This window comes from Aphis gossypii, chromosome X, assembly GCF_020184175.1.
Source record: "Aphis gossypii isolate Hap1 chromosome X, ASM2018417v2, whole genome shotgun sequence".
NCBI classification, from domain to species: Eukaryota; Metazoa; Arthropoda; class Insecta; order Hemiptera; family Aphididae; genus Aphis; species Aphis gossypii.
In genome coordinates this window covers 37,956,831-37,982,226 of record NC_065533.1, presented here as the reverse complement: position 1 = coordinate 37,982,226, position 25,396 = coordinate 37,956,831, and the positions used below count along the sequence as shown (strand labels likewise).

General features: G+C 25.8%; 1 protein-coding gene, 1 long non-coding RNA gene and 1 pseudogene across 4 annotated transcripts in view; 2 read left to right on the top strand and 1 right to left on the bottom strand.

Annotated features, from left to right (window-relative positions):
- Window positions 1-1,153: 1,153 nt before the first annotated feature.
- On the top strand, window positions 1,154-4,432 carry LOC126552896 (uncharacterized). Of its 2 annotated transcripts, none has more exons than XR_007606352.1 (3): window positions 1,154-1,183; window positions 3,969-4,050; window positions 4,132-4,432. It is a non-coding gene; the product is annotated as an uncharacterized LOC126552896 (long non-coding RNA). The 2 variants fall into 2 exon arrangements; XR_007606351.1 differs by lacking the exon at window positions 1,154-1,183 and adding an exon at window positions 3,279-3,308.
- Window positions 4,433-5,978: 1,546 nt separating this feature from the next.
- On the top strand, window positions 5,979-7,159 carry LOC114121115 (uncharacterized; annotated as a pseudogene).
- A 1,609-nt stretch (window positions 7,160-8,768) lies between these two features.
- Window positions 8,769-25,396, bottom strand: part of LOC114121116 (protein abrupt-like) — a 28,336-nt gene continuing 11,708 nt past the window's right edge. The window contains exons 7-8 of one of the 2 annotated variants that reach the window (XM_027983285.2): window positions 17,070-17,368; window positions 8,769-14,681 (exon numbers count right to left, since the gene is read on the bottom strand). In XM_027983285.2, coding sequence (XP_027839086.2) covers window positions 13,926-14,681; window positions 17,070-17,368 — 1,055 coding nt within the window. In that variant the 3' untranslated portion in view covers window positions 8,769-13,925. Of the gene's footprint in view, window positions 14,682-17,069; window positions 17,369-20,696; window positions 24,042-25,396 lie in introns of those variants that run through there. The other variant, XM_027983284.2, reaches the window with a different exon arrangement.

Here is a 25,396-nt window from a genome sequence, read left to right as displayed (position 1 = left end):
TGTGATTTTATGGATATAATACATATTTTAGGTTATAAGTTCAAGGAATCTTAGAAAATTCTAGGAAAATATTGAATATTATGAAGATTCTATTGGAAATAATACATAGTTTAGGTTAAGAATGCAAGAATTCTTGGAAAATTCTAGGAAAATATTGAATATTACAAGAAGATTCAATTGGAAATAATACATTTTAGGTTATAAATTCAAGGAATCTTGGAAAATTCCAGAAAAAATGGACTTAATTTTGTGATTTTATTGGATATAATACATATTTTAGGTTAAAAATGCAAGAATCTTGGAAAATTCTAGGAAAATATTGAATTTTACGAAGATTCTATTGGAAATAATACATATTTAGTTATAAATGCAAGGAATCTTGGAAAATTCCAGAAAAAAAATGGACATTAATTGTGATTTTATTTTATATAATACATATTTTAGGTTATAAATGCAAGGAATCTTAGAAAATTCTAGGAAAATATTGAATATTACGAAGATTCAATTGGAAATAATACATTTTTTAGGTTATAAATTCAAGGAATCTTGGAAAATTCCAGAAAAAAATGGACTTAATGGTGATTTTATTGGATATAATACATATTTGAAGTTATAAATGCAAGGAATCTTGGAAAATTCCAGAAAAAAATGGACATAATTGTGATTTTATTTTATATAATACATTTTTTAGGTTATAAATTCAAGGAATCTTGGAAAATTCCAGAAAAAAATGGACTTAATGGTGATTTTATTGGATATAATACATATTTTAGGTTATAAATTCAAGGAATCTTGGAAAATTCCAGAAAAAAATGGACTTAATGGTGATTTTATTGGATATAATACATATTTTAGGTTATAAATTCAAGGAATCTTAGAAAATTACAGAAAAAAATGGACTTAATGGTGTTTTATGGATATAATACATAATTTAGGTTATAAATTCAAGGAATCTTGGAAAATTCCAGAAAAAAATGGACTTAATGGTGATTTTATTGGATATAATACATATGTTAGGTTATAAATTCAAGGAATCATAGAAAATTCTAGGAAAATATTGAATATTACGAAGATTCTATTGGAAATAATACATATTTTAGGTTAAGAATGCAAGAATTCTTGGAAAATTCTAGGAAAATATTGAATATTACGAAGATTCTATTGGAAATAATACATTTTTTAGGTTATAAATTCAATGAATCTTGAAAATTCCAGAAAAAAAGTGACTTAATGGTGATTTTATTGGATATAATACATATGTTAGGTTATAAATTCAAGAATTCTTGGAAAATTCTAGGAAAATATTGAATATTACGAAGATTCTATTGGAAATAATACATATTTTGGGTTAAGAATGCAAGAATTCTTGGATAATTCTAGGAAAATATTGAATTACGAAGATTCTAATGGAAAAAATACATTTTTTAGGTTATAAATTCAAGGAATCTTGGAAAATTCCAGAAAAAAATGGACTTAATGGTGATTTTATTGGATATAAACATAATTTAGGTTATAATTCAAGGAATCTTGGAAAATTCCAGAAAAAAATGGACTTAATTGTGATTTTATTGGATATAATACATATGTTAGGTTATAAATTCAAGGAATCTTAGAAAATTCTAGGAAAATATTGAATTTTACAAAGATTCTATTGGAAATAATACATTTTTTAGGTTATGAATTCAAGGAATCTCGGAAAATTCCAGAAAAAAATGGACTTAATGGTGATTTTATTGGATATAATACATAATTTTGGTTATAAATTCAAGGAATCTTGGAAAATTCCAGAAAAAGATGGACTTAATGGTGATTTTATTTGATATAATACATATTTGAAGTTATAAATGTTAGGAATATTGGAAAATTATAGGAATATATTGAATTTTACGAAGATTCTAATGGAAATAACACATTTTTTAGGTTATGAATCCAAGGAATCTTGGAAAATACCAGAGAAAAATGGACTTAATGGTGATTTTATTGGATATAATACATAATTTATTTTATAAATTCAAGGAATCTTGGAAAATTCCAGAAAAAAATGGACTTAATGGTGATTTTATTTGATATAATACATATTTGAAGTTATAAATGCAAGGAATATTGAAAATTATAGGAATATATTGAATTTTACGAAGATTCTAATGGAAATAATACATTTTTTAGGTTATAAATTCAAGGAATCTTGGAAAATTCCAGAAAAAAATGGACTTAATGGTGATTTTATTGGATATAATACATATTTGAAGTTATAAATGCAAGGAATCTTGGAAAATTCCAGAAAAAAATGGACATAATGGTGATTTTTTTATTGGATATAAAAATACAAAATTTAGGTTATAAATTCAAGGAATCTGGAAAATTCCAGAAAAAAATGGACTTAATGGTGATTTTTATTGGATATAATACATAATTTAGGTTATAAATTCAAGTAATCTTGGAAATTCAGAAAAAAATGGACTTAATATGTGGATTTTATTGGATATAATACATATGTTAGGTTATAAGTTCAAGAATCTTGGAAAATTCTAGGAAATATTGAATATTATGAAGATTCTGGAAATAATACATATTTTAGGTTAAAATGCAAGAATTCTTGGAAAATTCTAGGAAAATATTGAATATTACGAAGATTCAATTGAAAATACATTTTTTAGGTTATAATTCAAGGAATCTTGAAAATTCCAGAAAAAATGGACTTAATTGGTGATTTTATTGGATATAATACATATGTTAGGTTAAAATGCAAGAATTCTTGGAAAATCTAGGAAAATATTGAATTTTACGAAGATTCTATTGAAATATACATTTTTTAGTTATAATTCAAGGAATCTTGGAAAATTCCAAGAAAAAAATGGACATAATGTGATTTTATTTTATATAATACATATTTAGGTTATAAATGCAAGGAATCTTAGAAAATTCCTAGGAAATATTGAATATTACAAAGATTCTATTGGAAATAATACATTTTTTAGGTTATAAATTCAAGGAATCTTGGAAAATTCCAGAAAAAAATGGACTTAATGGTGATTTTATTGGATATAATACATATTTGAAGTTATAAATGCAAGGAATCTTGGAAAATTCCAGAAAAAAATGGACATAATTGTGATTTTATTTTATATAATACATTTTTTAGGTTATAAATTCAAGGAATCTTAGAAAATTCTAGGAAAATATTGAATATTACGAAGATTCTATTGGAAATAATACATATTTTAGGTTAAGAATGCAAGAATTCTTGGAAAATTCTAGGAAAATATTGAATATTACGAAGATTCTATTGGAAATAATACATTTTTTAGGTTATAAATTCAAGGAATCTTGGAAAATTCCAGAAAAAAATGGACTTAATGGTGATTTTATTTGATATAATACATATTTTAGGTTAAAAATGCAAGAATTCTTGGAAAATTCTAGGAAAATATTGAATATTACGAAGATTCTATTGGAAATAATACATATTTTGGGTTAAGAATGCAAGAATTCTTGGATAATTCTAGGAAAATATTGAATTTCACGAAGATTCTATTGGAAAAAATACATATTTTAGGTTAAAAATGCAAGAATTCTTGGAAAATTCTAGGAAAATATTGAATTTTACGAAGATTCTATTGGAAATAATACATATTTGAAGTTATAAATGCAAGGAATATTGGAAAATTATAGGAATATATTGAATTTTACGAAGATTCTAATGGAAAAAATACATTTTTTAGGTTATAAATTCAAGGAATCTTGGAAAATTCCAGAAAAAAATGGACTTAATGGTGATTTTATTGGATATAATACATAATTTATTTTATAAATTCAATGAATCTTGGAAAATTCCAGAAAAAAATGGACTTAATGGTGATTTTATTTGATATAATACATATTTGAAGTTATAAATGCAAGGAATATTGAAAATTATAGGAATATATTGAATTTTACGAAGATTCTAATGGAAATAATACATTTTTTAGGTTATAAATTCAAGGAATCTTGGAAAATTCCAGAAAAAAATGGACTTAATGGTGATTTTATTGGATATAATACATTATTTAGGTTATAAATTCAAGGAATCTTGGAAAATTCCAGAAAAAAAGGACTTAATGGTGATTTTATTGGATATAATACATAATTTAGGTTATAAATTCAAGGAATCTTGGAAAATTCCAGAAAAAAATGGACTTAATGGTGATTTTATTGGATATAATACATAATTTAGGTTATAAATTCAAGGAATCTTGGAAAATTCCAGAAAAAAATGGACTTAATGGTGATTTTATTGGATATAATACATAATTTAGGTTATAAATTCAAGGAATCTTGGAAAATTCCAGAAAAAAATGGACTTAATGGTGATTTTATTTGATATAATACATATTTGAAGTTATAAATGTTAGGAATATTGGAAAATTATAGGAATATATTGAATTTTACGAAGATTCTAATGGAAATAATACATATTTTAGGTTATAAATCCAAGGAATCTTGGAAAATTCCAGAAAAAAATGGACTTAATTGTGATTTTATTGGATATAATACATATGTTAGGTTATAAGTTCAAGGAATCTTAGAAAATTCTAGGAAAATATTGAATATTACGAAGATTCTATTGGAAATAATACATATTTTAGGTTAAGAATGCAAGAATTCTTGGAAAATTCTAGGAAAATATTGAATATTACGAAGATTCAATTGGAAATAATACATTTTTTAGGTTATAAATTCAAGGAATCTTGGAAAATTCCAGAAAAAAATGGACTTAATTGTGATTTTATTGGATATAATACATATTTTAGGTTAAAAATGCAAGAATTCTTGGAAAATTCTAGGAAAATATTGAATTTTACGAAGATTCTATTGGAAATAATACATATTTGAAGTTATAAATGCAAGGAATCTTGGAAAATTCCAGAAAAAAATGGACATAATTGTGATTTTATTTTATATAATACATATTTTAGGTTATAAATTCAAGGAATCTTAGAAAATTCTAGGAAAATATTGAATATTACGAAGATTCAATTGGAAATAATACATTTTTTAGGTTATAAATTCAAGGAATCTTGGAAAATTCCAGAAAAAAATGGACTTAATGGTGATTTTATTGGATATAATACATATTTGAAGTTATAAATGCAAGGAATCTTGGAAAATTCCAGAAAAAAATGGACATAATTGTGATTTTATTTTATATAATACATTTTTTAGGTTATAAATTCAAGGAATCTTAGAAAATTCTAGGAAAATATTGAATATTACGAAGATTCAATTGGAAATAATACATTTTTTAGGTTATAAATTCAAGGAAACTTGGAAAATTCCAGAAAAAAATGGACTTAATGGTTATTTTATTGGATATAATACATATTTTAGGTTATAAATTCAAGGAATCTTAGAAAATTCTAGGAAAATATTGAATATTACGAAGATTCTATTGGAAATAATACATATTTTAGGTTAAGAATGCAAGAATTCTTGGAAAATTCTAGGAAAATATTGAATATTACGAAGATTCTATTGGAAATAATACATTTTTTAGGTTATAAATTCAATGAATCTTGGAAAATTCCAGAAAAAAACGGACTTAATGGTGATTTTATTAAAATAATACATATTTTAGGTTAAGAATGCAAGAATTCTTGGAAAATTCTAGGAAAATATTGAATATTACGAAGATTCTATTGGAAATAATACATATTTTGGGTTAAGAATGCAAGAATTCTTGGAAAATTCTAGGAAAATATTGAATTTCACGAAGATTCTATTGGAAAAAATACATATTTTAGGTTAAAAATGCAAGAATTCTTGGAAAATTCTAGGAAAATATTGAATTTTACGAAGATTCTATAGGAAATAATACATATTTGAAGTTATAAATGCAAGGAATCTTGGAAAATTCAAAAAATTACAAATATTTTGATTTTACTATTTTATTTTTATATACCTACTTACATTTTTTTGTGTCATTTTTCATTGTCTTAAATTATCGGTCCAATAATGAAATGACAACTGGCCAAGAGTTAATAATGATGAATACTCCTAAGTCAACTGACATTCAGATTGATAATCTCAATACTACAACTAGTAATTATAGTCGTCTTCACTAAAAATCTAAAATTTGTTTTTATTTTTGAATTGTAAGATATCAAATATAATAAACATTATATTTATTTTTATGTTTGATAGTTTTTCTTATGTGTGTAGATTTGTATGCAAAAAAATATTTTAAATGCAAATTATGATGGGGTAAATATAACATTTATGCCAAACAATGTATTATTAAAATTGGAATATTTAAAAAAAAACTTTTTGCCAAAACGACTTTGCCTCAAATGAAAAATGTAGATGTACAGTTCTTAGAAAAGTTTCCAATAAACAGTTCAGATGAGTAAAAAAATATAGAACAATGTATATTTTTAAATGAATTTGACTTTAGACTAGAACTAGTTAAATATTTGTCATAATGACAAAAAAATATATTAATTTAGAATTTCCTAATTTAATTTTCTTATTGATAGGAAATTTATAAAAAAACAATTGGAGAACATTACTTTAAAAACATGTACTACATGCTTTGTCAATATTTATAACTGATGAATATATAACTAAATATACATAAAGTGGCAGAAAAAAAGGAAAATTGACTAAAATTAGTGATACATGTTTGATTATGATATTAAAAAGTAGAGCAGATTTTTACTAATATTCAAATTATTTTATTTAAATTTCTTATATTATGTGATTTAACAATAATTATAGGAGTTGTGCAAGAATGTTACGCTCCAAAAATAAATACATATTTAGAGTTAGAAAAAATTGTAGCTGGGTGGCTCAAGTGTGTTGTTGATACATACAATAAGTCAAAAATTCAGACTTTAAATCCAATCCCATGGTAAAATGAATAAAATTACTTACTTCATATATATATATACATATATTAAATTAATAAATAAAATATTAATATAATTTTATTAACATATACCTAACAAATATTAGCTCGATAGAAATAAGTAATACTTGGTACTCCATTTTTAATTTTTTTTAAGTTTAATAAATTGTTTTTTTTTAAGCTTTAAATATTATTATGGTTTATGAAATTATATTAAAATAATAAATTAAATCAAACTAATTTAATATTTTTTGATATAATTATCTGTTCAAAATAACCTAAAAATAAAATATACTATAAATTAGAGTGATTCTAGTAATGTTTAGACCAGTGGTTCTTAACCGGTGTTCCGCGGAACACAGGTGTCCCGTGGACTTAATATAAGTGTTCCGACAAAATTTTAAAACCAATAGAAAAAATTTTATTTAGTATTTCTATTTTCATTTTCTTAACATTTTGACTTTTAAAACAAAACACAATGATATAAGTAAGACGTTTTCCTGACATATTTGCAAACTGTTTTATGTTATACATTTATTGTTTAATATAATATTAAACAATTAAAAATTAATTTAATTACTGTTTTATTTTACGGCTGTATTCCGTAAAAACCTCATAAAATGTTAAGTGTTCCGTCATTCGAAAAAGGTTAAGAACCACTGGTTTAGACCTTTAAATAAATTTAAAGAAAAAAAATATCTTAACTAGGTATTCTTTAACTATTAATATTTTAAAAGAATTTAACAAAACTTTATTAGGTAAATACTAAAATACAGTTATTGGATTTAAAGTTTATAGATGTTTATCAATACATTTTATTATTAGTATGTACCTTCAGCATCATTTCATATACCTACTTTATATAAGTATTTTGATTTATTTTTTTTTATTCAACTATTACTAATTAATTTTATTAACTTATTATTTTTATTATATCAGTTTTTATCCAAAATAGAACTTACATATTGTGATTAATTTAATTATTATAAATATTAAAAGTTTATTATTTTGTTTAAGAGTTGAATTGTAACAAAGTTCTTTTTTTCTAATTTACATGTACCTTGTATTCGATTTTAAATCAAGTTATTTTATAATTAATTATGTTTCATAAAACAACAAAGTAATTTTAATATTATCATAATAAATAAAAACATTTTCCACAAACAATTTGTTTTAGTTTTAAACAAATACTATATTTTAATAATAATCATTAATTTTTATTGGAACTCTTCAAATTAGTTTAAGTCTAAATATACCCAATAACTGCTCTACAAAATCTAAAAAATATCTTCTTTTTGACTTAAAATTTGAGATATTCATAGTAACATTTTTTATGTATAGCTACAAACAACAAATAAATAAAAGTCGATTTAAATTTAAATTATATTTGTTTTATTATTATTATAACTGCTGAAATCAATTGCACATTACTAAATTTTTTTAAACTATCTACATGTTTTACACAAAGTACACACATTTTCTTTGAATTAAATTTTTTTACGTTATTTGTAACAATACAATGTTACTTTAAACATAACAATCTCTAGGACAATAATATTTAAATAGTTATTACATCATATAATAATTAGCGTATGACGATATTTATTTCATTCTCGAAACAATATTTATAAATTCGATTTTCACTAACATCTATGGTTATATTTTAATAATTATTATTTTCTGAACAAAGGCGAATAATATTGTGCATTATATATCAGTATGATCTGAACTAAAACATAAATAATAATAATAATAATAAAAATAATAATAATAATGATAATGATAATAATATAATAATAAAATATAAAAATAAGAAAAAAAACAGTTTAAAGGGTGCGTATGACTACCTGCACTGATTTTTTTTAATGTATATAAGTAGTACTTAGTGTACACACACACACACACACACACACACAGGTACATTAGTACATTTAAAGGCACTTAGAAAAACAATTTTTTTTGTTGTCTTTTTTCATGACATAATAAAACAATATAATAATCAATTTTATCTTAAAAAAAAAAAAAAAACAAACAAACTGCTGCTCGACAAAATATGGCATTGACCGGTAAGTTAATTGTTTAACTAATATAAAAAAAAATTTAATCAAGGTACAATAAAAACGTCAATGAATTTTAAACATTAAACACTGTGGGATGGTGAGTGGGTGATGAGGCTAACAGAACCAACAATAAGAGGGGAGAGGGCCCAGGGGAGTATACGAGAAACGAACATCCAACAGGTACACTATGAAAATAAGTATAAAACAAAACTACAACACGCGTACTATACATAATATACTACAATAAACGTGTGCGCATAATCTTATAGAATTACTTAATAATAATTTAAATAATAAGCAAGTAAATATTAACCAAAATAATTTTTTTTTATTGGTTTTTCAAACTCTATACAACACGTGACTCGCTATAAAATATAATTTTTATTATTGTTTTTTTTTTTAAATTTTTTTTCATAAGAGGTGTTATTTAAAAACAATAGTTTAAACAACTAATTACACACTCACACACACACATATGACGAAACAATTATTCAAATACAATTACGGGAGGGGGTGGGTGAGACGTAATGATAGTGGTTCGGCTTTTATAATATAATATTGTCACGGTAACTCATACATTATATTATGGTAACCATCAACGGTATTATCAGCCGATGGTAAAACTTTTTAAGTGATAATCATAGAAAGATGATACTCAACAAAAAGGTCAAAAAAATGGCCACCACCGCGAGCAATGAGCAAACACATGTGTACAAGAAAATCAAAGGTTTCAAAATCATTATTTTTAACTAAAATACAATAGGTGTCAATGTTATACACTTATAATAATCGATGATCATTAAATTATATGATGATATTCAAACAACAAAAGATATAATAAACAGTGGCCAGCGAGCTTTTTAGAAGACAACAAGAATTCAGTGGGCATCGTATTGTATGTTCAAAAAAACCGAATAATAAAATATAAAAAAATAATTAGGAACATTGACTGATATCGATATTGATTAGTAAAACAATTTTAACGTTGCAATTTACAAAATCAATAAAACATAACATTGTCAATTTCATTATGATTATAGTTTTAAAACTACCTACTGGTCTCTGTTTATCATTTGAAATTACTAATAATGTTTGTACATTGTTTTTCTTAGTCGTATTGTTTTTGTTTTTAAGTACAAGGCATTTAAAAATTAATAATTATAATAATAATATTAAAAATAATATTAATTATAAGAAACCATACAATTAAAAATTAAAACTGTAACTATTTAAAAAAAAAAAAACCAATCATTATAAATAAAAAACATTAACAAATTGAGCAGAGCAGATCTGTTTTTAAAAATAAAAAATAAAAATATTGGAACAAGAACAAAATATTTGATACGGCATTTATTTTTAAAAGTTCAATTACGTGGTAGCATGTACAAAAACAAAACAAAATAAAGAAATTTTTTTTTAAAAGGACGCTTTACATTGTGTTATTTTAAATTCTATGTTTTACAGTAATTTGTATCTTTTGAATACCAATATACGCTAAATATGAACCAACTAAGCCTTATTTTACAAATTATGGTCCAGGGTGAGATTTTCACAAATAAAATCTTCACAGCTTTGCTAAATTTCTGTTGGACGTAATCTTTTATCTACCATAACATGATAATTGACAGTTATTTCAATAAAAATAAAACATTTAGCGTGATATTTGTCTCGTGATTGCTTATTCTAGCATTTTTTTTTTTTTTTTTTGAAAATCATGAAATTCAATTGATTAACGATTTAGATCAAAAGCTGTTGGTTCATACTCTAATACAGTTAAAAATAAAACGGTTAAAATTTAAAGACACATTGATTACAGGTAATGTGTTCCATTTGACTTTTCCTTTCATTTTTAGAAAATTAAATGATTATAATGTTTTAAAATATATGGCACTTGATCAACATAAAAAGAATTACTTATTCAGGTTTACAAAAGAAAAAAACTATTGACAATATTTTATGCATAACAAATCTTAACAACTAAAATTAAACATGATACTATCTAACTTAAATGTTATAATGTTTGTACTATAATAATTACCTGGTCTAAACTTTGATTAACAAAATAAAAAAAAAAATTATATTTACATTATACATAATATGACAAAATAAAATACTCAATACACTGAGTCTCAAAACAAAAATCTTGGTTTAATTTTACATTATGAGCAGAGTATAATATTATTAATAATAATTATACATTGCAATTCATTGTTAAAGCACCAGTCTACGTTACATAATAACATCATAATCGGTCTGCATAAATATTTTCCTACATTTCAATAACATTTTGAAGGTTTATATAAATCTGTACAAAAACGTGTTATATATGTAAATAAAAAAAGGTTTAAAAAAATTAAATAACTCAAATCAATTAATGTTCTACTTCTTGGTTTAATGTGTTTAATAGAGATACAACTTATCGATTTTAAGTTTAAAAATATATTATTAAATTGTTTATCTACTCAGTTTAAATGTTTTAAACATTATTTTAATTAAATTTATAATAAGTCTTATTTGACGTATTGTTTTTAAAATATATTATTATGCTTCAATTTATGATAGTCTTTTATTTATAGTATATTGTTGAGGTAAATTAAAATGAAAAAAAATATATATAATAATGAGAAACTGTTATGTCTACATGGAAAAATTTGTTCAGTTTGTGCCCAACCACCTATCTACTAACATAATTAATAATGCGAGGCACTTCAGATTTTTCAATGTAAAACATAAAAATAAAAAATACATAAAGTGTCATCAGTCTTTCCTTTCATCAGTCTAATTAGGAAAAATGACCACGACCTTAATAAAAAAAAAAACAAAATATTAATAACTTAAGTTTGTAAGTAAATATTTCATAATATTATTTCATTGGTCAACAAGCTGTTGTATTATTTTGTATGATGAGTGGCATGAAAGAAATCAATGACTAGTGTCAATCAGTAATAAAAATAATAATAATAATAATAATAAAAATAATAAATAAAAATGAATGAATTATCAACAGAAATACACATAACATTCGCACAACCAAGATGCTGAACTTTTAAATTGTTTTTTTTTTTTTTTTTGTTAACGGTTTTGTTTAAATTAATATAAATAAAATAATAAAGATATTATTATGTTAAATAATTATTGCACTTGGGTTCGATTGAGAGAGATACAGAAAGAATAAAATAATACAATATCTTTGTTCAGATGTTTGATAGGTACATTATTTAAAAACTATGTATACAGTAATAACACGCATTAAAATAATTTTAATAGTAAAAATAACATTTATGTTTGTACTTTAAGTTGTATTGACTATATTTGATAAGATAATTTATTATTATTTAAATTGTACTTATAACGTAGTAAAAAGAAACCCAATTAGTTTAGATTTGTAATTTAATTTCAAATCGGCTATTGTTTGTTAACCGCTTGAAAAAACTAATGCTAATTTTGCACTTTGATTTGTACTCTATTTTTTTAAAAAAACGTGTAAAATATAATTAAAAATAATAATTCAATAAAACACGATATTATATACATTGAGCCTTATAATTGTTTGTATATATTATAAATTAATATATACATATATAATAGTAATACCAAATTAGTATCATTTTAGTCGTATATATAAAACATAATATTTAAGTTCTATAGAACGACACTATAAAATTATATGATTTTTTTTTATTATTTGATATATGATAATGCATTTGCATATAATATTTCTAGTTCAAAATGAAATCATTTATCTTATATTGTATTGTATATTTTATTGTTGTTGAACACATGAAATGAGGAAGTCTTCAGACTATACTGTTAGCAATTTTATCATTGAAATGCATTTTTAAAACAAACGGGTCAACTCACAGCAATACTCTGTTTAATTAAATAAAAAATAAAAATAAATATGTAAATAAATAAATTAAAAATTAAACTCATAGCTTAAGGGATAAGTTTTTTCAATAATAGTACTACGAGTTATCAAAAAAGATCTAACAATATAACTTTGCTGAATCACTAAAATTGTTTTATTAATACTGGTTTATAGTTAGGAAGTGTCCCTACTTTTAACTAACAAGTTTAATATGGCATGTTTTTTTAAGACGAAAAAAATATTATACATATAACAATATAATTCATGTCTTGCATTAAGAGGTTGTGATCGATTTATTGTTTTGCGTAAGCAAAAACATATTTTAACGTCTACGATTGAGGTAGTTGAAAAGGAATGGTATGGTATCTATATATATAATATTAGAGAGAAAGTATAACCCGTAAAGGGTTTCGTAAATATTATATTATTATTTAGGTGTATATTAATATATTATATACTATGGCACGAACGAAAAGAAAAAAAACCTGATAAAAACATTTAGGAACAAACATGTTTGAACTGCTATGTTAGACTGTTAAACAATTTAATGACTAGTCGAAAATAAATAAAAAGGTAAAAAAAAATGATTAATAATAATAATAATAAAAAAAAAAAAAACACCAGATCAGAAAATCGATCTACGTTGTCTTCTGTGACATTGAATCAAAAAATGTTATACCGTGTTTTATGATAGTTTTTGCTTGGTAAGTATAATAATAGAAATTATTGTCCTCTGAGAATTTCAGTTGACGTATACATATTCATGATGTCTTTAAAAAAATAAATTTTAGATCTTACGGTACAGGTAATTCCGTCTGTGAATACATCATACATAGACCTAACTGACCGTTACATTTTATAGCTATTATATAATAATGATAATAATATTTTATATACGTACTCTCTCCTCTCTTTCGTCTTGTAGACGAAAAGTCATGCATTTATTCAATATACACTCAAAACTAAAAGGCCTAAATCCTAATTTTTTTTTTTTTGATTTTTTTACACTTTTGTTTCGTCGCTTTCGCATCGATGAGCGACAGCGGAGTGGATGGTAGTGCAAAGTTGTTAGTGAGATTTGTGAGAGAGGGATAGGGGAGGCGATTTCGCCCGATCAGTTCTTGCCGGCCTGCAGCGGCAATGGCGTGTCGTTGACGCTACTGGTGCCGCCACCGTTGCTGTGCCCACGCCGACGACGGCGGTCGTCGTCTTCGTCATCGACGTCCTCCTCGACGTCTTCATCGATATCGTCTTCGTCGATATCGTCCTCATCGGACGCAGACGAGTAATCCGCGTCATCGGGCGCGATTTCGTGCTTAATCATGTCTCCGGCAATCTTGGACGCGTAGAACAGTGGTGGGTTAGTCTCCACCAGCGCCTTGAGGTACGAGTCCAAGAACGCCTTGTTGTTGTACGGCGAGATCTTACTGTCGCCCGGCTGCAGGTCTTTACCACAAGCCGCAAAAGCTGGCAGGAACGGTGACAGAGCGCCTCCGCCACTGCCTCCTCCGCCACCACCACCTGCTCGCGCGTAATTGTCAATCAAGTCCATGGCCGTAGGGAACTTTCCACCGCTGCTGTTGTGGAGATGGTGTTGCTGCTGCTGCAATAGTTGCTGTTGTTGAGACTCGCTGTACCGCTGTTGGTTGTTGTTGTTTCCGTATTGCTGGTGGTGATGGTTGTTGTTGTTGTTATTGTGGTGATTGTGGTGGTGGTGACCGGACGAGTTCACGGTTAAGTCCTCGGGGTCGTCACCGCCACACACGCTGCTGTTGGCCGACTGCAAGTCCAGTTTGCCGTCGCCACGCCGATGACTGGTCGTCACCGCGTCAGTTGGCGAAGCCCTTGCCCGCAGTTCAGCCGGCGATACCTGAAATCATCGGACGTACATTAGGCCGATTTCGTAAAAATTTAAAATTCAGACGCTCATCGCATTTTTTTCCTATAATGACGCTCAAGATTTCTCTATAGTTATTCGAAGGGAAAACTTTGAGTTGAATTGTTTAACCTTAGGAATAAAAAATACTGAAAATGTAATGAATGTTCAACTACAAAATTACTCACCAATTTTCACGATTTTGACATATTTCGTCTTAGTATATAGGTAATATTCAAGTTTTTTGTACAACCAACATTTTTTTTACTGACTTAGAAAAATCAAACATTTCAGTCGTCTATAAATAGCTCAAAAACTCCTGAATATTTTGAAAATTTAACCGTGTATAGATAACGCTAGTATAAACATATGGTGGTAATTTCAAGTATTTACAGTGATTCATTTAGATTCAAGTTACAACAATATATATATAAATTGATTTTTTTAAAAACTGCTGCAAACTTCTTACTTTTGACCTTTATAATGCACCAAAAATATTAAATTTACCACCTGAAACCTCACTTAAAGTTTTAAAATGAAGCATTATTTCGACAAGTTGTGATGTACACTCAAAAAAAAAACAGTTCATTGTAGAATCAATCCATTCATTACTACGTTTAGAATTTTAAGTAGTGCTTTTACATAACTTTTTTTGTATAATTGGATTAAAGTACCTGTTCTGCAGTATATTTATAAAATAGTATATGATATTGATAAGAGGACGCAATCAAGACCAATCATTGTAATAAAAAAAAAAATCATTTGAAAACAATGATACACCGCACAACATGAAACAAGTAAATGGCCCCACGGTAGAGTTTACCGACCGCTCGCATTTCCGTTTTCTGAAATTATATAAGGTTTAAACGGCGCGAGTAATAAAAAAGAGAATCCTGACCTTAATTTTTCGGCAACACTAAGGACCAAAAACGATAGTAAAGGGGGCCTCTGTAGTGAACGGTGAACAAGTATAAAATAATAATCATTATTACTGTCCCCAACGCGATTACAACATTAAACAGGAACAATTTTAAACATAAAAATTATTATGCTTAATATAGGTATCTATAAACTACAAATTTGTAACAATTTTATAAACATTTTGGGACTCAATAAAATCATGAGGATTATAATTGTAATTTAATATTATTTTGTTATTAACTTAGTATAACTTTTAAAATATTTTTTCTAGGTTTCTAATAAGATAAATTTGTAATGTTTTACGAAAAATAAATAAATATTAAAATATAAAATAAAATATATTTATTTAAAGCTTTTAAATAAACAAAAAAAAAAAGATGAATATTAAATAATCAAAATTCATTTAGGTAATATATTTTAACTGTAATCTATATTTATATCATTAATACACGTATGTACATAATTTAGTTTATTTCAAACAAACAAGATAAAACATAACCTTTTATTATTGCAATATTCTTATGACACTATAAAAAACAAACCCAAACATTCTTATTATATTTTTATTCATTTTAAAAATATTATTTGAAGTTCTTGAAATATAAATGTATTGTTCGAAACATAATATAGCAAATGACCTTATAATAATAAAAAAAAGTATTGGTGGACCTATGTTAACAAATAAAATGCACTGTAAAAATATTGGTGAATGTAAAATAGAAATGCTGCATACATCTGCATTAAATACCAGAGTAAATATATTTTGCACGATTTAGAACATTTTCTGATTTTCATGAAACCTGGAAATACTTAGATTTACAAATCCCAAATCTCATATACGAATTGGTAATTGATAATAATTTAAATTTTCCTAAGTTCGAAGATAATAAATTTACAAATAATTATGTATTATGGTTTTGTTAATGTTCAAGACAATATAACATTGTGTAAAATTTTCTATGGAACATATTATTATTGTTGATTATCTGATACCACACATCATTTATGTAAATACAAAATCATGCAAATATTTTCACAGTGTATAAAATATTTATTTATGCCATTTTTCTTTATTTATATTTACGTTATAGACATTTCTACCAAACGCCATACATAACGCATTAATTCGATCTAGAGGTCATCTATAGGGCAACGGATTTTTATTAAATAACGAACATAATATATATATATACATTATTCGGACAATATTTATTTTTTATTTTTATATTTAATAATATTTTTTTTTTCGTTTTAGTAATTTTCATAGTATATTAATTATACTTTTTTTCAAGTTCTCATTTTGTAAAATATTTTAACGTAAAATTTAATATAACTAAACATAATTTTATTTATATATTTTTGTCATGTTTAGAAGTTTAGCCTCAAGATTACAAAGATTACAATTTTCGAGAAAAACATACTTGAGAAACTACATATTTTATTATTTATAAATTATAATACCTTGACTCCGGCTTTAAGCAGTAGATTCGACGCCAGTTCCGGATCGAAATTGGACGGCATTGGTTGCACGGGTAGGTCCTTAGTACTTATACCACGGTGTTGACGCGACATGTGCGAGTGCAACGAATTCCTCGATTTGGCCACAGTGCCGCACAGCACACATCTATATCCAGAACACACGGTGTGCTTGTCCTCCAGATGTGTGCGGAGCGTGTGTGCCGAACGGTAGATCTTGCCGCACTTGGGACACGGTCTCGGATCAGTCGCCCTCACTCTTGTCATCTCGATCGATCTCCTAGCTGAAAGATTTACACGTTTTTAAATTAACAAGTAAATAAATAAATACATTTAAAATGACTAATAACAATTATATTATAACTGCAGTTTAACACGATTTACCAAATACATAATTATTTATATCATTGAAGACGTCAGCAGATAAATAATAATTTTTAACTAACCAACATTGTATCATATAATATAGTTTATAGTTTATACTTATATTTTAAATTCAATTAGTTTGCTAATTACTTAATCATATTATGACTGTCAACGTCGATACCAATATATGTTGCTCAAGGAATGTTATTAGTAGGGTTCGGAAGTTGATGCATTTTGCATTTTTTTTTTTTTTTTGGAGCTTTTTAGACGATGCTCTCCTAGCCACAAATCTGTTTCATTAGCATGTAAATCTGAATAACTAATTTTTATTTTGCATTTTTTGGTGTTTATTACTTTAAAAGTCATTTTTTGACATTTTTAGGTCATTTTCTTACATTTTTTAGTAATTTTTACTGATTTTACACTAGTTCACTTCTTATCGTTTCTTGTCGACCATTATGCCGATAACTTAAAATTTGGAAATTACCACACACAAATATATTTTTAATTTTTTAATTTCCCTATTTAAAGGACATTTTTATCATTTTTATGTCATATTTTGAGTAATTCGAAGCTTTGATACATTTATAAAGATTTTTATAGGAAAATAGAGTAAAATATTTAAAAAAAAAATGTATTTTTATTAATTTAAAACTAATATTTGTAATTTTTTAGGTCATTTTTTATTGTTATTAAGATCATCAACTTCTGAGCCCTAGTTATTAGCTATCATCGCTTGTAATCATTTCTAATTTTAATATGACACTTTAAAACAAAAAAAATATATATTCATAAATTTAATACTTGCGCATGATATCATGTCACATAAATCATAATATATTATAATTTATTAAAATCGGTTGACCTGAAACACTGAGCAGCGAAAGCACTGACCCAACTTTACTCCTCTTATTCATACTTTGGTTCTTCTTTATTATACATAACGTTTATATTTTAAGTTTTCTTATATACGCAAAATTCAAATAGGTACTTCGTATTTAGAAACCTAGTGATAGTAGTTGTATGCGAAGGATGTAAATGTGCGTTTTTAAATAAAAAAATTTTTTTTGTTTTAAATTGTTGCCTTTATTTATACATTTATATTTTTAATATATAAAATAGAAAAGAAACCCATAATATTCTTCATAATACCATATATTTAACAATCGATAATAAACCGTATGATTACAGAACATTTCGCCATGAATGTATAATGTATATACATTATACTTAATACATTAATACACGTAATAATATATTACCAAACACAACGAACACAATAGCTGTTGAAGAAAAATATAGGCCATACGAAATATTAAAATAAAATAATATGATATAGGTACATCATCAAATAATCGCATAAATATTACCTATATGTACAAACGCATAATATCTCAGATCTCGTATAGGTAAATAAATTATTATTATTATGGATAAATTCTTGCTACAATGTCTACGATTTGTAGTTAAAAATTAAAATAGGTATATTAAGCACTCTATAATATTATTATTCGAATTTTTACCGTTTCAAATGTGATACAATTATATATACGAGTATAACATACGCTTAATAGATTTATTGGTATTTGTTGACTTATTCACATTTTATTAAGGCGGTTAAGTTACCTAAATGGTGAAATTTATTTATGCATTTAGATCAAATAAACGGATTTTAAATTTAAATAAAAATAATTATTCCCGTGATTCGATTCAAACTTTGAAAAATAACACAAAGTCGTAAATTTAATTTCTATTGATAAGTCCTGTTGGAAATGTATTTTTAATTTTTACAATTTTTATGAAAATCAAAAACAATAATGAAGATTTTAAATGTAATTTCCTAACTACAAAATAGACGGCCGTTGCTGCAGGGTGAAAAATACAGTAGGTATGTGTAAAGAAATTTTCACTTTTAAAAAACGAAGGTTTCATCCAAATTATACATTTAAACACAGATAAAGTAAATTCATTGTCTTATGACTCATACGAAATGTACAATTAACAAAAACCCTAATAGATACGAGATGAAAATATTGAATCATGTACCTAACTCGAACAGCATTTGATATTTCTATGAAGAATTATTAGTTTACCATATTACCATATTACCGATTACCACATCAAAACAGTTTTCACCGTTTTATAATCGTTATACTTTTTGATGACACTTAACAATATACGGTTTGTCGTTAACTGATAAAAATAAACAAACAACTGCATTAGTATCAATTAGTCTTCTATCGGAAAGAAATAAAAACAGACATAAATCTGAAATTTAGTGTAAGCATATTATGGTACAACTTATAAATGTTTTACTCAATTTATACTATTCATTATTTCTTATAATCAATTTCAGGATGTCAATAATTAATGATAAAATATCATGTTTTAAAATAAAAAAGTACTTGGTCAAATTTAAAAGGGGTATATGAGGGGGGATTATATAATTATATATATTACCTGTTTAAAAAGAATGAAATATATGATATATACATAAAAACTAAAATAAAAATAATACCTAAATGATTGTCACTAACGTGTAATTGTTATTTCAAAACTAATTAAACTGAGAGACTACACAATTCGAATTTAATAATGTAACCAAAAAAATTAAAAAACCAGCAAACAGTGAAACCATAATAATAAAGTTTTTAAATGATTTTACTGAAACGACTTTTAGATGCTGGTTAAAGTCTATACAAGAAAAGTGTCAAATTGCAGATTGAATAATAGTGTATATAGTTTAATATTAGTACAACATCACAAATTAAAACAATTTTGACAACCACAAATTGATAAATAAAATTCATTTGATTATTTTAAAACTAGAAAGGAGATATATTTCCAGAAAAATCATCCATTTACAACGAAAATATTTCTTAATAAAAATAATATATTAAATAAGCCAAATATAAGTTTTCGGTTGGTCAAAAGAAACAATATCAGAATTTTTTTGTTTTTATAGTGTTAAGTAACAAACAAGTAATAGGTATCACATAATTGAGATCGATTACTAAGTTTAATTCCGAGAAACAATTCATACTTCACATACATTAAAAAATAAATTGTATTGCTTTGTTAAAAAAAAAAAATAATAATAATAAATGTTACATAAACATATAGCACCCGAAAATGACCAATAATAAAATAAAATCTGACCTTAACCAGTTATGTATTACTATATCGAATAAGTTTATAATAATAGTAAAACCAAATAAAATATTAGGCAATGAAAACGTTTCAATGGATAAATAAAATATTCTATGTTATATTATAATAGCTGTATTTATACAAAATTAAAATTTTTACTGATTGAAACATTTTTATCTTCAACGGCCAAAATATGCCGAGTACTAACCAAGTTTATAAATAATAAATTAAAATAAGTTCGAACATAGCTTGTTCTCGTTATCAAATAAATACAACAGTTTTTCGACATTTTGATTTCATAAATTTTGATTACATTTTAGTTTTGAAATGCCCGAATTATATAAGATAAAAATGACATTATGATTGGTATCTTTATTATTGATTAATTAATGCACTTAAATTATTATTATTACACAGTTAATATACTTTATATATGAATAGTAAAATAATATAATTATTATTATTACTCTTTAAAAAAAAAATAATAATAATAAAATTACCAACTATTAAAAAAAATCTAAGAAACATTTTAAAAATTATAAATAAAACATAACAAAATAAAAATAAATGATAAATATAGTTGACAGTGTAAAGTAAATTGGGTCTATAGTTATTGAAAATGTAATTATATAATTATAAAATAAATATTAAAAATTCAAAACACTATTATCAACAAATAGAAATAATTTCTAAAAGCGAATAATATTATGTTTTAAACATGAAAATTGTATTTTGTTTTGAAAATTAAAATATCAGACAAAACTATGAATTTAACGAAATTTAACTTCTATTGTAAATGATAAATATCAGTTAAACAATTAATTTGTTGATGAAATAAGAACTGTACTATTAACCAAAATACTTTACGTCAAGTAACAAAAACATAAGTAACTTTTTTATTAACTAAAAATAAAATAACCAATAAAATGTAATTAAAACACGAAAGTTTTTCAAACATTTTTAAAATGTAAGATATGTAATACAACATGATAATGCATTAAATAACTACACTTTATTGTCAGAAGACAATTTTGTTTAATATAATCAATTTAAATATTTAGATGACTAATATCTAATATTATTTCCACAGTACTAAAGACTAGAATCAGAGGACCAAATTAAGGATAAATGACGATATAAAATAAAATATACAATATTTACGCAGTCATATTTACATAGGTAGTAATAAAATACAAATAATCCTTAGTATATATTATATATAAATTGTAAAAATATATGTTTTAATTTAAAATTCAACAAAAATTTTTATTTTTATCTGATAGTAAAAACGTCACCCGTCTCACTGAGAAGTAGAAAATTTCAACAAAATATTTATTATTTACATTATTTCTAGATGTAAGACTCATTTTTTGGGCCATAAATATTTTAATAAATATCTATATCACTCAATCACTTATCGCATAATATTTAATGTGTCGTTATCTAATATTTTTGATTATTAGTTAAATTTCCAAAAGTAATTTAATTATTTAAAAGACTTATTAATGATTATGTTCGGAAATAATTCATATAAAAATCAATAAATCTGAATGAAAAAGAAGTAGTCAGCGTTTAGTAACAACTGTTTAATTAACTATAAACTAAAATTAAACTGATACATAAAAAATATAAATAAGATATTATTATTTTTATTTGGCTATAAGGATAAATAAAGAGAATTCAGTTATGATTTTTTCATTCTAAAATTATGTGTAATAAACACATTTGTATACACGACAAAAATACTGCCTAATGACGAACATGGTGAATCGTGAAGAATATTAACCATATATTTTATTTTATAAAAAATGCTTAATATTTAGATTTATAATTTAATGATGTTATAGTACTATTGATCAATCTTTACCGTTAATACGTAAATAATTATGTATGATGCGCATTTTTTAATTTCATAATTTTAAGCAAACACGTTAAAAAATAAGATGAGCATAATATGATGGTATACAGTTTAATATAATATGCTACAATAGAGTTTTAAATTATATTACTAAGCGTCAGCACAATTAAAAACATATTATACATTTAGAAATTATTGAAATTGGCACATATTTAGTCGTATATAAAATTTAAAAGAAAAATGTTATAGCTAATATTTATTATTAAAATTGGACGAGTTGACGTCATAACACTATTCGTTATGCTATCCACCTTCGACGTTTTTGAGTTTTGCTCATGAATACGAGAGAAGAAAAACAATGTCAAATATTATGGTATAATATATTACGTGTACATCTATTTTCCGGCACAAACCATAATGGTTTATTAAACGTCAAACCCGAATGCGAACTGGATAAAAGATGCGGTATATACCTAACCTAGTACGAAAGACGATTTAGAAAAAAATCAGTATAATGATATTATAAAAGTATACCTCGAGTAAAAAAGAAAAGTCGTATAAACAATGACCTCGTCGTCCGACATATACGCGCAATAATATAAGTGCTGCGTAGACACGTAATAATATAATAGCCAATAATACATTACATGCAATATATTATTATACAATAGCATATAGGTAATGTCAAAAACCGTAGTTTTTGAACGATAAATATCAAAACACATCCATCGAAATTCCGTCACCGAGGCACACGTCTACACTTGACTAAACTATAGTAGTATAATTATTGTTTCAACAGAAAATTTGTATACCTATACGAAACGGGGAAATACAATATTATTATTATCTGGTAACGGCCGATTTGGATAACATATAGAACTGGGAAGATAGATCGGGGTTGTTGAGTCGATTTAACACGGAAACCGACGGAGACGACGGTAAGGGAGGCACGAAACTATTTGGGGGATGCTGTTGCTGCTGCTGCTGCTGCTGCTGCTGCTGCTGCCGCTGTTCGTTATGATCGGCGGCGGCAGCGGCGGCTGCGGCTGCGGCGGCTGCTGCTGCTGCAGTGGCCGCAGCAACGGACGCGTGCGACAGGGGTTTGATGTCCGCGTGATGCGACATTAGTGGCTTGACCACGGAAGTGTTGGAAAAGCACGAGGAAATTGTGGCTGACGGGCTGTGGGCCTGCAGCGGCGACGACGACGACGCGACCGTCGACGGGTGTGACGGGTGAGGTGGATGCTGATGGTGGTGATGGTTGTGGTGGTGATGGTGACCGCCTCCACCCCCAACGCCACTACCCCCGACACTACCACCGCCCGCCGGTAAGTGCATGTGCATCCTGCTGCCCCGCTGCCGGATGCCGTGGGTTTGCAACAGGTGATTGAACAGATACTGTCTGGTCTTAAAGTGTTTACCGCACACCGGGCAGGGTTCCCAGTGCGGAGTGGCTGAGTGGACGTTGGCTATGTGCTGCTTCAAGTTGCTCACGCTGCTATACACCCGGCCGCATTCTGTGCACACTGGCTTCGGTTCGGTGGCGTTCAAGTAACATCCCATCGTAGGTCCACCGCCATCCCCTGGAACCCCACCAGTCTAGTGTCATATATACGTGTCATACAGCATTTTTTTTTTTTTTTTTTTAAATAACATTATTTTTTTTTTTTTTTTTGATTTTTTTTTCGATTTTCTCTTCACGGCTAATATATATATATATATAATATTATCGTAAACACATACACGCGCACACACGTGCACCGGTTTTGACACCGTGTCAATAATATTGCCTTTCTTTATACAGTATTTTTGAAACATGATTTTAGCCAAATACATTAGACTTATCTTTTATATGGACATACATTATTTATAATACTTTTTAGTTTACCGAAATCGAAATAAAAAAATAAATGCTTTCATCCGTATAGACAACCGATTTATAAATTTATGTTAATATTTCTAAAACAAATCACTTAATAATTTAAATAGTTATATACGTTTAAGGTTAAGGCAAGACTGCAATAGGCAGAAAGGATAAGGTAGTGGTTAGTAGATGAATACCAGTACAAACGTGAAACAAGGTAAGATACCCTGATGTAAGTATATACATTGTTAGACCATAATTTATTCGAAATGTTTATTTTGTTTTTTTTCCGGACAGATTAATTTTTATCACCGAAAAACGAAGAGCAAGAACTTTTAGAACTACAGGTACAAATATTATTGTCCTAAAGAATAATTGTCAAAATAGTTACGTCAATGTATTTTCTATTATTAGTTTAATACAATGAAAAAGCTAGAGGTAAATATATCGGTTGATATGGTTGGTATATGATCTTAAAGGCTGGAACCGCGAAGAAGACATTTTATTTATACATCCAATCTTAGTTTTCATTAACGGGATAATATTTTATTTGCTGATTATTATTATTTATAATACTTAAAATCAAATAATGACTATAGATAATATTATTCACATAACCTTCGTCGAAAAAATGTCTTACAGTTCCCTCTGATAATTGAATTATGTAGTAATGAATAATTTATTTTTAAGTAAAATAATATTATAATCAAAGGTTATATTGCAGAATTAAAAGTAAATATAATGTCTTTCATGATAAATCAAATATTTAATGTAAGAAACAAATATTAAAAACTATTTACTATTTAGAATACAATATAAATTATAATTAATATATTTTTTACTTGAGTATTAACGATTCCAAATAACATTTGTATCAAGAATTAATTACACACAAATACATACATCATTTACGTATATTTTTTCAACCCTGCGGTAGGTATATAACAATAATTAATAGTATACAAAGTGAGGCGGTAGTTTGTAAAAGTTAACATGTGAAAAATGTTTCGATACAAATATGTATATTGTACACAGGTACATAAATGACATAAATTACCAAAATTACCATATAAA